This window comes from Rattus norvegicus, chromosome 19 (assembly GCF_036323735.1).
Source record: "Rattus norvegicus strain BN/NHsdMcwi chromosome 19, GRCr8, whole genome shotgun sequence".
In the NCBI taxonomy this organism is placed as follows: Eukaryota; Metazoa; Chordata; class Mammalia; order Rodentia; family Muridae; genus Rattus; species Rattus norvegicus.
The window spans coordinates 50,907,223-50,924,383 of NC_086037.1; the positions used below are offsets into that span (position 1 = coordinate 50,907,223).

At 38.6% G+C, this 17,161-nt stretch overlaps 1 protein-coding gene across 13 annotated transcripts in view; it reads left to right on the forward strand.

Moving 5' to 3' along the window:
• Positions 1 to 17,161, forward strand: part of Nfatc3 (nuclear factor of activated T-cells 3) — a 74,529-nt gene that overhangs the window by 36,759 nt on the left and 20,609 nt on the right. For 9 of the 13 annotated variants that reach the window (XM_063278127.1, XM_063278129.1, XM_063278131.1 and 6 more), the window contains 6 exons: positions 1,181 to 1,380; positions 3,402 to 3,574; positions 6,215 to 6,355; positions 7,471 to 7,526; positions 8,663 to 8,798; positions 14,127 to 15,131. In XM_063278127.1, coding sequence (XP_063134197.1) covers positions 1,181 to 1,380; positions 3,402 to 3,574; positions 6,215 to 6,355; positions 7,471 to 7,526; positions 8,663 to 8,798; positions 14,127 to 15,131 — 1,711 coding nt within the window. 13 annotated transcript variants of the gene reach the window in all.

Sequence of the window (17,161 nt, forward strand, 5' to 3'; positions counted from 1 at the left end):
CTTTTTTTTCGGAGCTGGGGACCGAACCCAGGGCCTTGCGCTTCCTAGGCAAGCGCTCTACCACTGAGCTAAATCCCCAACCCTTGTCTTTGTGTATTTTTGTATGCACATATTTGTTTGGAGGCCAGAAGACAACCTTGGGTGCTATATATCTTGGTTCTAAAACAGATCAGATTGCCTCTGGTTCAAGTGCTGGAATTAAAGGCATGCACCATGATACTGGCAGTTAGAAGCCAAATTGGCAGTGGCGGCCCCGTGTCTACAGCCGACGCACACTTTCCTATACTCAGACCCTCACATAAAAGAACCCACAACACAATAATCTTAGATCCAGTTGATAAGATATAATTGCCCATGTAAACATAAAAAAAGCCGGTACCATCCATTCCTTAGGAACATTGATAACAACCTGTAAATACACAGAGCAAGATCTTTACATCAGCCTCCATTGTCCTGCCACGGCTTCTCCCCTTCTCTCTCCCTCCTGTTTCCTTTTCGTTCCAATCTCCTCCTCTTCCTTCAAACTTCTCTCCCACCCATCCTTCCTTCTCATCCAATGACAGGCCTCCTTCTGACTTGTACCTGCCTCTCACCTGTATTTTACAAATTCAATGGGGAGGTTTTGGTGAAATCACCTGATTCCTGAGTTCTTGACTAGGCTGCTGTCCTTGGGGGCAGTGGAATTAGCATCAAAATACAGATTACTCCGGAGCAAAGCACAACAACCCTCTTGTTCTCTCAGGACACCAGGCACACAAGTCATGCACAGGCATGCATGCAGGCAAAACTCTCAAGTATGTAGAAGAAAATTAAAAAAAAAAATTTGGAGGGCTTTTCATGGGTTTTTTCCAACATAATCTTTATTGGTTTTTTAAACATTTCACATCCATATACCCTGAACATGCTCACTTCCCAGTCCTCTATGTCCACTCCCCATCCTTTTTGTCAACACCCCCACATCCCCCACACAAGAAAAAGAGGAAAAAACAAATCCATTTTGTGTTCTCCATATACTCATTGAAGCATGGTCAAACTCTCATGGGTTACTTCTACTGTCTGTTTTGTAATAATACTTTTATGTAATAATACTTTTTTTAGTATGTGATATTAGATTTATAAGCTTATTTTAAAATGCCTGGATAATGAGGTATACTTTCTTGTGTTTCTTCTTATCATTTAGCTCCTGGGCTATAGTGAAAAGCCAATAAATCTACAGATGTTTATTGGAACAGCCGATGATAGATATTTACGACCTCACGCATTTTACCAGGTGCATCGCATTACTGGAAAGACAGTTGCTACTGCAAGTCAAGAGATAATAATCGCCAGCACAAAAGTTCTGGAAATCCCACTTCTACCTGAAAATAATATGTCAGCAAGGTATTTTTTGGCTTTGGGTTGTTTTGTTTTGAGATGGGGTCTCGATATGTAGCTCTGGTTGTCCTAGAACTCACTATGTAGACCCTGCTGGCCTCAAACTCACAGATCTACCTGCCTCTGCCTCTAGCCAGGTAACTTAAAACCTTTGTAAATGAGCAAGTTCAGCGGTTAAAATCCCATATTCTTCTTCCAGAGGACTAGTGTTTGGTTCTCAGGCCCCTCATCAGGCAACAGACAATTGCCTATGATTCTAGCTCCTAGGATCTCTGATACCCATAGCTACCACAGGCACCTGCAATCATGTGCATGAACATCAAAATCAATTCTCAGAAAACTACATGGTTGGTTTGGCTTTAAAATTTATATATATATATATATATATATATATATATATATATATATATATATATATATATACATACATACATACTGTAGCTGTCTTCAGACATACCAGAAGAGAGCATCAGATTCTATTATAGATGGTTGTGACCCACCATGTGGTTGCTGGGAATTGAACTAAGGACCTTGGAAGAACAGTCAGTGCTCTTTTTTTTTTTTTTTTTTTTTTTTTTTGGTTGTTTTTTTTCCGGAGCTGGGGACCGAACCCAGGACCTTGCACTTCCTAGGCAAGCGCTCTACCACTGAGCTAAATCCCCAACCCCCAGTCAGTGCTCTTAACTGCTGAGCCATCTCTCTAGCCCCTTTTAAACAAAATTTAATATGTATTTTCATTGCTAAATATGAGTGTTTTTGTGGGTTTATATGGTTTTTGTTTTGTTTGGTTTTTTTTGCATTTCTTAGTTTTAATAATCATACATTTAAAGAATCATACATGTTTCTATTCTTGTTTTTAAATCACTTTAAAATTTAAAACTTTTTTAAAGATTTTCATTATGTGCATGAATAGGTATTTTACACACACACACACACACACACACACACACACACACACACACACACACGAGTGCCCATATGCATCATGTGCATGATGGCTGGTGTCCAAGGAGAATAAAAAAAGGGCTCCAATCCCCTGTAGCTAGAGTTACAGATGATTGTTAGCTGCCGTGTGGTTGTTGTGAATTGAACCTGGGTCCTTTGGAAGAGTAGTTAGTACTCTTAACTGCTGAACAATTTCTCTGCCTAATTACAATATTTAAACTTATTTATTTAAAAAATCCTCTTTAAGATTTATTTATAGGGGTTGGGGATTTAGCTCAGTGGTAGAGCGCTTGCCTAGCAAGCGCAAGGCCCTGGGTTTGGTCCCCAGCTCCGAAAAAAAAAAGAAAAAAAAAAAAGATTTATTTATTTTGTGTGTATGGTTGTTTTGCTCAGATGTATATCTGTATCATGTGTTCTGGAACTGGAGTTATCTATGGACAGCTGTGAGCTACCTTGTGGAAACTAGGAATCAAACTTAAGTCTTCTGCAAGAACAAATGCTCATAACTTCTGAACCATCTGTCTGTCTGTCTTTAATTTTTATTTTTTGTGTATAATTTTTTTATTTGTGTGTATGTATGTGCACCATGTACGTACAGTGCCCAAGAAGATCAGACGACTGTGTCAAACTAGTGTTATAAGCAGTTGTGAATTGCCTGGTACTAGGAACCAAACTCGAGTGTTCTGCATGAACAGTATACCCCTTAAGCACAGCCCCTTATTTTTGTTTATAGGCCCAGATTGGCCTTACTTAAGGCAATCATCAAGTATCTCCCAAGTATTGGGATTATTAGAATGTGCTACCATACCCACCCCAAATTTTTCACCTAATTAGAGTACAGAGTTCTTTCTGGAAATTTTTTGTTGTTTTGTGACAGCCTCTTATAACCCGTTTTGGCCTTGAACTTGCTATATAGCTGAGGCTGACCTGAAACTCTTGATCCTTCTGCCTCTCTCTACCTTTCAAGTGCTGGGATTATAGGTGTGCATGACCTGACAAATTGACAGTGTATATCTATGCTGTTGAGTTGTTCAGAACCAGTTTCTGAATAATGAAATTAAAAATGTATTGTCTTTTTCTAGTATCGACTGTGCAGGTATTTTGAAACTCCGCAATTCAGATATAGAACTTCGAAAAGGAGAAACTGATATTGGCAGAAAGAATACTAGAGTCCGACTTGTATTTCGTGTGCACATCCCACAGCCCAGTGGAAAAGTCCTTTCTCTACAGATAGCATCTATTCCTGTTGAGTGCTGTAAGTGAGTTTATAATCTTTAAAGGCTTTGATGTAAATTTTGTAATTTTTTAATTAAAATAGGATATATATTAAAAATACCGACTGAGCTATTGAGTGTGAGTTGCTGGTTTGTTTTCCTGATATGAAAATAAGCTAACAAGGTGAAAAGAGTGTTAATTTTAGGTTAGAAATGACTTCTCACTGTAGGTTGATTCTAGCAGCTGTGCGACCGTAGAGAAGCTTTTTTCCTCTTCTCTGCCTCCCTCCCTGTTCTGTATGTTTAAAGCTAAAGCTAAAGCTATGATCTTGATGCTTTTAGTTGTCACTTGATTATCTTTTAGGTGTTAACCTTAATATAATAGAATTCTGTTTTGCAGGCTTACCCCTCAGCTGAATAATAATGGAGTTGGTTAGTTGGAGACAAGGTCTCACAGTGTAACACTGGCTGGCCTGGAACTGTCTCTAGGTAGATAAATCTGACCTTGAATTCATAGAGACCCAACTGCTTCTGCCTTTTGAGACTGAGATTAAAGGCGTGTATCATCACAGTGCTGGGTTTACAACAAGTGCTCTTAAACACTGAGCCAACTCAGCAGTCCCTGCCTTTTATTTTGCAATATAAAATCTCGTATATGTCATGCTGGCCTCAAATTTACTACAATAGCTAAATATTACCTTGAATTTGTGTACTTCTGACTACAGGTCTCAAGTGCAGGGATTATAGGAATGCATCACCATGCCAGGTTTGTGTGGATCAAATCCAGGGTCTGGGGCAGCAACTTACCAACTGAACTACATCCCCACCCAAGCTACTTGTACTCTTTTTTTTTTTTTTAAAGATTTATTCATTTATTATATATAAGTACACTGTAGCTGTCTTCAGATACACCAGAAGAGGGCATCGGATCTCTTTACAGATGGTTGTGAGCCACCATGTGGTTGCTGGGAATTGAACTCATGACCTCTGGAAGAACAGTCAGGTGCTCTTAACCGCTGAGCCATCTCTCCAGCCCGCTACTTGTACTCTTAATTTGAGATCACATGTAATTATAAAATCTTCCTTTGTGTCTGTTTGCTAGTTGCTGAATCAGAGCTATATTTTTATCATCTCCCAAGTGAATGTAAGAATGCCTGAAAAAATCTTGGTGATATAGTTTACTATAGAACAAGTTTGGAGGGCTGGAGACATGGCTCAGTGGTTAAGAGCACTAGCTGCTCTTCCAGAGGTTCTGAGTTCAATTCCCAGCAACCACATGGTGGCTCACAACCATCTGTAATGGGATCTGATGCCCTCCTCTGGTGTGTCTGAAGACAGCTACAGTGTACATACATACATTAAATAAATAAACAGACAAATAAAAAAAAAGAACAAGTTTGGATATTTTAAAAAGTAATATGGGTATATGGTACAGAATTTATAGTGGGTTTAGGGACATGTGTCTGTAATTCTAGCACTTGGGAGGTAAAGGCAGGAGGATCAGGAGTTTAAGGTACTCTTGACTACAGATGAAGTTCAAGACCAATGTGGACTCTGACTCAAAAAAGAGTGTGTGTGTGTGTGTGTGTGGTGGGGGGGGACGGGGGACTATGTTATTAGCAGTTAAGAACAGAAAGTAAGCAAGCGCAAGGCCCTGGGTTCAGTCCCCAGCTCCGAAAAAAAGAAAAAAGAAAAAGAAAAAAAAAAAGAACAGAAAGTAGCAGGAAAAGGGTGGAATTAAAAACTAAGTGACACTGTACATTAGAAGTCAGGTTATAGCCAGGTGTGGTGGGGCACACCTTTAGTTCCAGGATTTGGGGGTCAGATGTGGGAGGAGTTTCAGGCCAGCCTGGTTTACAGCCAAGGCTACAATATAAAATATTGAGATATAAACAAACAAACAAATAAGTAAAAAGGAAAGAAGAAAAGAAACGGAGGATCAGATTATGTTCCTGAAATCCTGTGGAAGTAGAAAAATGTAGTCATTGCAGAAAGTCATTGTTGCTTTTAGAGATTGAATAGTAAAATATGTGTTCCATTTTGTTTTAGTTATTTATTTTAAAAAATGTCTAAAAGATTAGACTTCTATGGAGAAGTCTAATGTGATGATCTGAGAAAGAGTTGCTTGTCCTCATATAGGAGTTACTTAGATACTTGTCTTCTCTTTTTTTTTTTTTTTTTTTTTTTTTTCCTTTTTTCTTTTTTTTCCAGAGCTGGGGACCGAACCCAGGGCCTTGTGCTTGCTAGGCAAGCGCTCTACCACTGAGCTAAATCCCCAACCCTGATACTTGTCTTCTCTTAATTGCTCATATTTTAATTATATATTTTGGGCTTGATTCTTATAACTAGATTTGTAAATTTTAACAGTTCTATGGGTGGCATACACTCGAGTTAAAAACAAAATATTAAGTAAGTGTATAAGAGCCAATGCATCAGTTAAAGACATTAATTTCTCTTTATCAAATTTTTTTGTAGTTGTAGTCTAAAATAATTTTATATCAATTCAGTATAACTCTCTTATTTCTAAACATTTTAGCTCTTTTAATAAGAATTGTTACTAGTGTCTCGATTTTTTTTAAAAGTCTAGATAAATTAATCCCAGTGTTTATTTTATAGTTTGGGCATATCTTGAATGTGTGAAATATTTTAAAATAATATTTTTTCTTAACTCTTAAAAACAGCTCAGCGATCTGCTCAAGAGCTCCCTCACATTGAGAAGTACAGTATCAACAGCTGCTCTGTCAATGGAGGCCACGAAATGATTGTGACTGGATCTAATTTTCTTCCAGAATCCAAAATCATTTTTCTTGAAAAAGGACAAGGTAAATAATATAAAATACAAATTAACTCAGTCTAAGTGATAAAAGAAGGAAATAAATTATGTAGATATTTCAGTTATATTAATCACCAAATAGTCTTCATAAAGTTATAGGTATCATCTAAGCACTGGGTTTTATTGAAAACTTAGTTACTAAATTTACATGTAAATGTTAAATTCTCTTTAATGACATTAAAAATAATTCACCCAGGGGTTGGGGATTTAGCTCAGTGGTAGAGCACTTGCCTAGGAAGCACAAGGCCCTGGGTTCGATCCCCAGCTCCAAGAAAAAAAAAAGGGGAAGCCATAACAGCATACATAGAGTAAGAAATTCATAGACATAGGAACTAGATTTAGGGCTTTGCAGTTATGCAGGAAGTGACGAGAGACTGTAAAAAGGGTCTGCAGTTAGCAGTTGGCTGTACAACCCTGTGAATAACCTAACTAAATTGTATAGGGATAAAATTTGTAAGATATGGTCTAAATACTTTCGGTTGGTTGGTTGGTTTTGTTTTGTTTTTTTTGTTTTGTTTTTCAAGATAGAATTTCTCTGTGTAGCCCTGGTTGTCATTGAACTCACTCTGTAAACCAGGCTGACCTTGAACTGAGAGATCCCCCTGCTTCTGCCTCCAGAATGCTGGAATTAAAGGTGCGCACCACCACTACTGACTTGGTCTTGAAATCAGTCCTTAAACTGATCCTGCTGCCCTCTGCTTTCAAGGCTGGAATATCAGCCATCTGCCTCCACATTGAACACCTTGGCTTTTCTTTAGTTTTATTTAAGATCATTTTTCTCTTCGTGTTTGAATGCATGTGTTTTGAGGTTATGCGTGGTTTATGGGGTTTTTTTTTGTGCATATTTTAGAGGCCAGGGATCAATGTCACTTTGGGGCAGAGGGGAAAGAAAAATTCCTCACTAGCTAGCTGTTAACCTGGGCAGCCTAATGTTATTCTTTCATTATGTTTTACATTTTCTTCTTTTTTAGTTAGAACTCTGTGATTTAAAAAAAAAAAAAAAATTCTCCCTGCCAGTAATTTGTGATACTACACAGATTAGATTTTCAAATTAATTTTTCAAACTTAAATTGCTTTTAACTGTAAATTTTTTTCTTTCAATAGATGGAAGACCTCATTGGGAGGCTGAAGGAAAAATAATCAGAGAAAAATGTCAAGGGGTAAGAAATTTACCTTAATTATTTAATTAGTAAGAAGTATTTAAAGGAGCTGGAGAAATGGCTCAGTGGTTAAGAGTACTTGTTTCTCTTGCAGAGGACCTGGGTTCAGTTCCTAGTGCTCACATGATGGTTTACAACCATCTGTAACTGCAGTTCCAGGGCATCTAATCTCCATTTCTGATCTCCTCAGAAACCAGGCACACATGCATGATACATAATACATATATGCAGGCAAGCATTTATACCCATAAAATTTTAAAAATATATAATTCTTTTAAAAAAATGTAGTATTTAAAGACAGGCATGGTGACATATACCTTTAATCCCAGAACATGGGAGATAGAGGTAGGTATTTGTGTGTGAATTGAAAACCATTCTAGTCTTGATAGTGAGACTCTTATTTCCCCCCCAACCCCCAAAAGAAAACAGTGTTTAAGAAACTTAGGAGAAAATTGAATAATGCAACTTTATAGTATGGAAAAGAATAATGAGAAAAAGAAACTAGTTTTTTTTTTTTTTTTTGGTTCTTTTTTTTCGGAGCTGGGGACCGAACCCAGGGCCTTGCGCTTCCTAGGTAAGCGCTCTACCACTGAGCTAAATCCCCAGCCCCGAAACTAGTTTTTATTAGCTTAAAAGTGTGATATTTTTCTGGTATTCAAATTAAAGATTAAGGAAAATAAACAAGCCAGGCTGTGGTAGGGCATGCCTTTATTCCCAGCACTCCGGAGTCAGAGGGAGACTAATCTCTGAGTTTAAGACCAGCCTATTTATTTAAAAGGTATACAATGTAGCTCAGGCTGGCCTTGAATTTGTGATCTATCTACTTCTACCTGCTGAGTACTGGGTTACAAATATGTATCACCAAGCCTAAAGTCTTTATTTTTGCTCTAACTAGATACACAGTGTGTGGGTAAAAATCAATTTTTTCTTTAATGATTAAAAATTTTTGTCTTTGTCAACAAATATTTGTATAGATAAATCTCCAAATGACTTATTTGACTAGTTTATGTGCATAATTTCTGTGATGGGGAAATCCCTGCACTAAGAGTTAAATTTCATGAATTGCTTTGAATTTGACAGGTGCATTTCATTTTTAGTTCTGAGTATAACACAGTCTTGCTTTCCTTGTTCCTTAGGGTCATATTGTCCTTGAAGTTCCTCCCTATCATAACCCAGCAGTTACATCTGCTGTGCAGGTGCACTTTTATCTTTGCAATGGCAAGAGGAAAAAAAGCCAGTCTCAACGTTTTACTTACACACCAGGTACAAGAGGTTGTGATGATTTAGACTTTTCTTTTATGATAAGAATCTTGCATTAAAATGTTTAATGTAATGCCAACATACTATTTTTGTTGTTGTTTGTGGTTGTTGTTTTGTTGTTGTTCTCTGTGTAGCCCAGGCTGTCTTGGAGCTTGCTCTGTAGCCCAGGCTGTCCTGGGACTCAGAGAACTGCCTGCCTCTACCTCTCAAGTGCTGGGATTAAAGGCATGAGCCACCATTCCCTAGCTTTTGTTGCATTTTCATTTGACAAATCACAATTGTACCAGCCTGTGAGCTATGGAGGATATAAAGTCAGTGTCAGAGTTCTTTTTGTGATACCCACTAACCAAAAATGTATCCATACCTCTTTTCGCAACAGTTAAAGCTATTTAATTTTCCAGTTTTTTTTTTATTATGACCTAAGTATTACATTTAGTAATATATACTGATGGTCAAATAGTTAAAGAACAAATATTTACACAGATGGTGGTAGTAGTGGTGGTGGTGGTGGTGGTGGTGGTGGTGGTGGTGATGATGATGATGATGATGATATAGTAATGAACCTTTCTCTCCAAGAGGAAACTTTTTAAATTTAATATAAATTTTTATCTTATATGTATGAATGTTTTGGCTGCATGGATGTCTGTGTACCACTTGCATACTGGTGTTGTTAGAGGCCAGAAGGAGGCTTCGGATCCCTTGGAACTGGAGTTACAGATGGTTGAGCCCCATGTGGGTGCTAGGAATCGAACCTCAATTTCTCTGCCAAGAGCAACCTGTGCTCTTAACCACAACCATCTCTCCAGTCCCTCTTGCAAAAACTTTTTACCTTGTATTTGAAGAGTCTAAGAAATAAGTCAACATTTTATTTGATTGTTTATTTAGAAGAGTTTTTTTTTTTTTTTTTTTTTTTTTTTTGGAGCTGGGGACTGAACCCAGGGCCTTGCGCTTGCTAGGCAAGCGCTCTACCACTGAGCTAAATCCCCAACCCCTTGTTTTTGTTTTTTGAGACAGGGAAGAGCTCACTGTGTAGCTGGCCTGGGATTTGCTCTGTAGCCCAGGCTGACCATCTCATCCTCCTCAGTGCTAAAATGATAGGTATATGCTACCATGTAATATTAGTAATTATTAAGGGTTATTCACTATATATTTAATTTATAGTCTATAAAGACTTTATATTTTCAAATATTTTTTGTTGTTTGTTTGTTTTGTTGTTTGTTGTTGTTCTTTGTGTAGTCCCAGCTGTCTTGGACCTCACTCTGTAGACCAGGCTGGTATTGAACTCACAGAAATCCTCCTGCCTCTGCCTCCTGTAAGACATGCACCAAAACAGCTGGCTTGTTTTCAAATCTTAATCATATATAGCTCTTGTGGGTAATGGCATCATAGAATCTTATGAGACTTAAGGCACAATGTATTAACAGGGAGGTGACATCATATTCAGGGCTTGGGAATGTAGCTCTTTTATTCTTAGGTTGTGTCTTTTTGTTGTTGGTTGGTTGACTGGTTTTTGGTGGTGGTGGTGTATGTGTGTGTGTGGAGGGGGTTGTTTTGTCGCTGCTGCTGTTTTTACTAACATGCGCTAGCCCTGGGTTCAATCTTCAGAACTACTTGGGACTCCCTGTAATTAATCCAAGCACTTTTGAGGCAGAGGCAGGAAGGTAATGTGGGAGTTAGATTTATGTATCAGGAGCTCACAGAAGTTAAAAAGTGATCAAACAATAAAAGTGTTTTAAATATCACTGAGTATCAGTGATGGTTAAGAATATCAGATTTCGGGATTGGGGATTTAGCCCAGTGGTAGAGCGCTTGCCTAGCAAGCGCAAGGCCCTGGGTTCTGTCCCCAGCTCCAAAAAAAAGAAAAAAAAAAAAAAAAGGATATCAGATTTCGGGCTGGAGAGATGGCTCAGGGTACTGACTACTCTTCCAGAGGTCCTGAGTTCAAATCCCAGCAACCACATGGTGGCTCACAACCATCTGTAATGAGATCTGATGCCCTCTTCTGGTGTGTCTGAAGACAGCTACAGTGTACTTATATATAAAATAAATAAACCTTAAAAAAAAAAAAAGAATATAAGATTTCAAGCTGGAGAGATGGCTTAGTGGTTAAGACCACTGACTGCTCTTTCAGAGGTTCTAAGTTCAATTCCCAGCACCCACATGGTAACTCATCTGTAATGAAATCTGATTCCTTTGTTTGTGTGTGTGTGTGTGTGTGTGTGTGTGTGTGTGTGTGAGAGAGAGAGAGAGAGAGAGAGAGAGACTGTCTATGCATATATATGTATGTATATGTATATATAATAAAAAATTTAAAAAATAAAGAATATCAATTTCTGCCAAGTAGAGGAAGGTAGATCTCTGTTACATTGAGGCCAACCTGGTCCACATAGTGATCCAGGAAAGCCAGAGCTACATAGTGAGAACTTTTCTCAAAACAAAACAAAAAAAAGAATATCAGATTTCTGAAGGTGAAAAGGAATAAGATTTTAAAATATAGAGGTTGAAGATGGGTATAGTGGCACATGTATGTAATCACAATCTCAGAAAATAAGACAGGTAAGAATATCATGTAATGAGACCCTGACTGGAGCAAACTAGAGGTTGGAATAGACTGAAGAAGATAACAGCTCTGATTCCCATACTCCTGAATGTGTAGGTCCCAGCTTTCCTGGGTGTGTTTACTTTTAGGTTGTGGGGTTTTGTTGCTGGTTGGTTTTTTGTTTGTTTTGGCTGGTTTTGTTTTCATTTTTTTGAGCTGGTCTCATTGTGTATCGCTGACTGGCTTGGAACTCTAGAAGATCTGCCTCTCTCTGCTTCTTCTTCCTGAGTGCTGAGATTAAAGGCGTGCACCATCATGCCCAGCTGCACTCAGATGGTAAAGCAGTACTGTGATGAAACTCATCTCTGTCCTGAATAAGGAAGAGTGCTTCTGTAATTGCAAAAAATAAGCACTATGATCAGCAAATTAGAGGTGTTGATTACTTCCTAATGGTATTAATTAAAAGGCAAGCAAACAGGAGAGGCTATGTTGCTTTGATATTACCATCTCATGAATTGGGAGGATACTATGAAGATGTAATTCTATTGATATTACATATCAAAATGAAAATCAGTAGAGTCCCAGAAGAACTTTGGATTGGCCTAGATAGAACCAAGCCTTAGCCTCAAACTTGCTGAATAGCAAAGGATGGCCTTAAATTCCAGGTTCTTCTTTCTTTACTAACTACATCCTGGGGTTACAGGCATGTCCTACCACATTCAGTTGGCTTGTCTCCTTTTTCATTCACAGTAAGCAACCAGTGACATAACCAAGGTCTCCACTTAACCAGAGTTAAGGAATGAGAGTAGTCGGCCATCCTGCCTGCCTTCTCTCTTCTCACCCCCACTCCTTTCTTCCTTTTCTTTTCCTAGCCTTTCTTTTTTTCTTCCTTTAAGATAGGTTCTAACTTGGAAATCAGAGAGCCATGTGCCTCTGCCCCCTGAGTGCTCGGATTAAAGGCGAGTGTCACCAAGAATGGCCTTATGTATTGGTTTTGTGTATTGTAGTGTTAATTAATTAATTTGTTTATTGATTTCTTAGAGATTTTGGTAGTTTTTTGTTTTTACATTATTTTTTCCTATTTTTTGTTTTGTTGTTGTTTTTCTTTAGGCAGGGACTTGATAGCCCAGGCTGCTCTTTTATCTTTGTTCTGCTGAGTACTGGGATTACAGGTGTGTGCTCCCTCATCTCTTCCTCAGTTTTTCTCTTAATAGCTGCACAGTGGTAGAGGATCGAACCTACCACATGAGAGGCAGGTTTCAGATTGGGAATCCTAGATTCTGTGCTTTACAGGCCACAGGATTATTTTTGATGACTTTTCGTGTTTGTTTTTTTGTTTGTTTTTTAGCAGTCATCCTCTTTTTTGAGACAGGGTTTCTCTGTGAAATCTTGGCTGTCCTGGGATTGACTCTGTAGACCACCATGCTGACCTCAAACTCAGAGATCTGCCTGCCTTTGTCTCCCGAGCACTTGGATTAAAGCATGTGCCACCACTGCTCAGCCATTAATCTCTTTTTAAATTATGTTTTAAACACTTCTCATGTATATGTGCACATCCAAAAATGAATTTTTGTGTCATAAGCATTGTACTTGCTGTGCCCCATATTTGGAGGTCAGAGGACAACCTCATTCTCAGATGTCAGTCCTTGCCTTCCATCTTGTTTAAGAGAGAGTCTCTGCTTATGTCAGACTAGCTGGTTCATAAGCTTTTAGAATTCTCTGGTCTACCATCTCTCAATTTGCTGAAGCAGAACTGCAGTTACAAAGGGCCTGACCTGTTTGTTTATTTGTTTGTTTGTTTGTTTGCACAGGTTCAGGCCCTCACAGTTATGCAGCAATCACTTTACCTAAGGAGCCAAATCCTCAACACCTCCATATTTAATTTTTAAGTTAACATAAAAGTAGTAGGTTTCTTTATGGCTTTTTTAAAAGTTTTATTTATTTATTATATATGAATACACTGTAGCTGTCTTCAGACACAACAGAAGAGGGCATCAGATCTCATTACAGATGGTTGTGAGCCACCATATGTTTGCTGGGATTTGAACTCAGGACCTCTGGAAGAGCAGTCAGTGTTCTTAACCGCTGAGCCATCTCTCCAGCCCTCTTTATGGCATTTTTGTACATAAATGTCATTTACTTTGCTTTTGAGACAGGGTCTCTCACTAAGTATAAGTAGCCCTGATTGGCCTAGAACTTGCAATGTAGACCAGGCTGACCCCAAACTCAGGAGATCTGCTTGCCTCTGCCTCAGAAGTGTTGGGATTAAAGGTGTGTGCAATTATGCTTAAGTCTGTTTTTGTTTGTTTGCTTGGTTTTTTTGTTGTTGTTGTTGTTGTTTTAGTGATAATATATACATAATATAAAACCTGCAAAAACCATAAAAACAACTAGTGAACTGGGTCAGTTGGTAAAGACACTTGCTGCTAAGCCTTATGACCTACCTAAGTTGGTTCCTTAGGTCCTGAATAATAAAAGGAGAAAGCCAACTCCCACTAGCTGTCCTCTGATCTCCACACATGCACCTGGCATATATCTGCACTCACACAAACTGAATGAATGTAATTTTTTCTAAACTAAAAATGTGTGTGTGTGTGTGTGTGTGTGTGTGTGTGTGTGTGTGTGTACATGCATGTATGTTTACAACAAATAAAACATTTTACATGAATTTTCTTTTGTAAAGACATTGAGTTCATCCCCATTGTGTTATAGTTATGTATCCCAGAATTATAGAATTAGGTTATGTGATAATCATTTTGTAAGCTATATAATAACATTTGTCTTAATCCTTTATTTTTCAGTTTTGATGAAGCAAGAACAAAGAGAAGATACTGATTTGTCTTCAGTTCCATCCTTGCCTGTGCCTCATTCTGCCCAGACCCAGAGGCCTTCCTCAGATACAGGGCACCCCCATGACAGTGCATTGTCTGCACCAAGAAGCTTGATTTGTCCAGTGCAGCCAGCATATGCATCTATGATAACCTCCACCCATTTGCCACAGTTGCAATGTAGGGATGAGGGTGCTGGCAAAGAACAGCACATAATACCATCTTCGGTCATGCACCAGCCTTTTCAAGTTACACCAACATCTCCTATGGGGTCTTCCTATCAGTCTATACAAACTAATATGTATAATGGTCCAACTTGTCTTCCTATGAATCCTGCCTCTAGTCAAGAATTTGATCCAGTTTTGTTTCAGCAGGATGCAGCTCTTTCTAATTTAGTAAATCTTGGCTGTCAACCACTGTCACCAATACCATTTCATTCTTCAAATTCAGATGCAACAGGACATCTTTTAGCTCATTCACCTCATTCTGTGCAAACCCCACCTCATCTGCAGTCAATGGGATACCATTGTTCAAGTGCAGGACAAAGATCTCTTTCTTCTCCAGTAGCAGCCCAGGTCACAGGTCAGCCTTCTTCCCATTTACAGCCTATCACATATTGTCCTTCACATCCAGGGTCTGCTACAGCAGCTTCCCCAGCAGCCTCTCATGCTCTTTCTAGTTCACCGATTTCTGGGCCACCGTCCCCTCAGCTGCAGTCTATGCCTTACCAATCTCCTAGCTCAGGAACTGCCTCATCACCATCTCCAGTTACCAGAATGCATTCTGGACAGCACTCAACTCAAGCACAAAGTACAGGGCAAGGAGGTCTTTCTGTACCTTCATCCTTAGTTTGTCACAGTTTGTGTGACCCAGCATCGTTTCCACCTGGTGGTGCAGCTGTGAGCATTAAACCTGAACCTGAAGATCAAGAACCTAACTTTGCAACCATTGGTCTACAGGATATCACTTTAGATGATGGTAAGTGCCATCTCCTCCCCACCTCACCCTACTTACCCTACTTCTGTGAATGTGCGTGTGTTTATATATTTTGAGTTAAGCTGGCCTTGAACTTACTATATCATGGAGAGTGACCTTAAATTTCTGATCCTCCCAAGTGTTAAGATTATAAGTATGTACCACCAGACCCATGTAGTATTAGAAATTGACCCCTAGGATAGGATTGGTGGTGGTGGTGGGGTTCGGTTCTTGCAGAACTAAAACTCAATGTCAGGTCAGGCTGACTTCAACTATATGGTGATCTTTCTTCCTCAGCCTCCTAAATGCTGTAATGACAAAAGTGAGTCACCACATAAGTTACCTGTAACACCATATATAGTTATCTGTACTATCATCTAGTGAAAATCCTAAAGATTCTAGAACTGGATATAGAATTTTAGTTTTCTCTAATTCTATATTAATCTGTCTTAGGAAAATAATTCTAGATCAGCTATCTGGATCAGGAACTGACCTAGACCTTGCTTATCTCCTGTTACAGGTTTATAGATGCACTAGATCCATCCATAATGGAAAAGCTGTCAGTAATGTCTGGTCATAGGGCTGAAGTGTTGTCTCCCCAACTAGCTCATAACTTAATTAACCCATTCATTCTAGCTTAAGTCTACCACGTGTCTGGTTACCAATTCTCAGTTTCATACATCTCACTCTATCCCAGAGTGCATCTCTCCCTATGGGAACTCTCCCCTCCCATTTCCCGCCTCAGCTCACTGGCCAATCAGCTTTTTATTGGCAGGTGATGTTTCCATAACAGTACACAGAAGAATCTCTCTACATACTCACATGACATTCATAACCTGTAACTCCAATCCTAGAGGATCCAGTGCCGCCTTTTGTTTTTGTAGGTACTGTATGTGATGCACAGACATACACGCAAGCAAAATACTCATATATGTAAAATAAAATTAAAAAAAAAACATTTAAATGTAAAGTCCTAAGCACATAGGGCAAAAAAGACAATATGTAACCTGTACGTTTCTGGGGCCTTCTAGTCACATCTAATATCTGATTATATGGTATAGGCAGTCAGAATTATTATAACGCAAGTATAAAAGATCCATGTTGGAAGGTTAGCAGAAATATGTATGACAGATTTCATAGGAAGGATTTCACAAAGTTTTCATAAGTCAGTGATATTTGAAGATGAATATATGTTTTCAGTAAATTTGAATCAACGGGCACCTGACATAATAAAAGCAAATTTGCCAAGGAGAGTGTAACTTTTTGGCAAGGGAACAAATGGTAGAGTAGAAGATGGTTTTCAAAGACATGAGGGAGATATTCCAGGTCTTTGTTGTAAACATAAAATAAATAAATATATATATATTAGAGCAACTCAAAGTAGCATCTTTCTGTTGTCTATTTCTGGTTGTCTGATCCAGTCCTTACCATTCTGCTACTTCTGAGTAGGTGATAACATGTACCAGTTGTAGTTATTGCAGTTGAGCCCAGGCTAGATTCAGGTTTGTTTATTCTAGACTTAGCTCTTATACCATTACAAGCTGCTTCTCAGTATGATATGGGTGGTAGGGGTGCTTTTCTAAAGGTATTCATAAATTATATTGGATTTTTATTTGCTAATTTGTCTTAAGACATAAGACAAGGTCTCACTATGTAGCCCCACCTGGCCTTCCTCAGCCTCAAAGAGGATGGCTAACCTGGGCTACAGTTTGAAACTGTATCAAATAAACAAACAAAAAATCCACAATCCAAAAAAAGAAACATAACAAACAAAACATTCCCAGATTGAAGCATCATAGAAGGCAGACTGGCTATTGAATTTTCTCATTGCCACATATTGAAGAACTTGATAAAAGTTGATTGATGTCAAGCTATAACTGGAGGGCAAAAAGTAACCAGTACTCTGGCCACTGCAGATACTGAGCTGTAAACTCTTCAAGTGAATTTTTTTCCAGATGCACATTCTAGGCTAGTGTTTTACTGTAGAGCCAAATTCCCAGCCATTTGTCAGTTGACTTCTTGTTTTGCTTTTC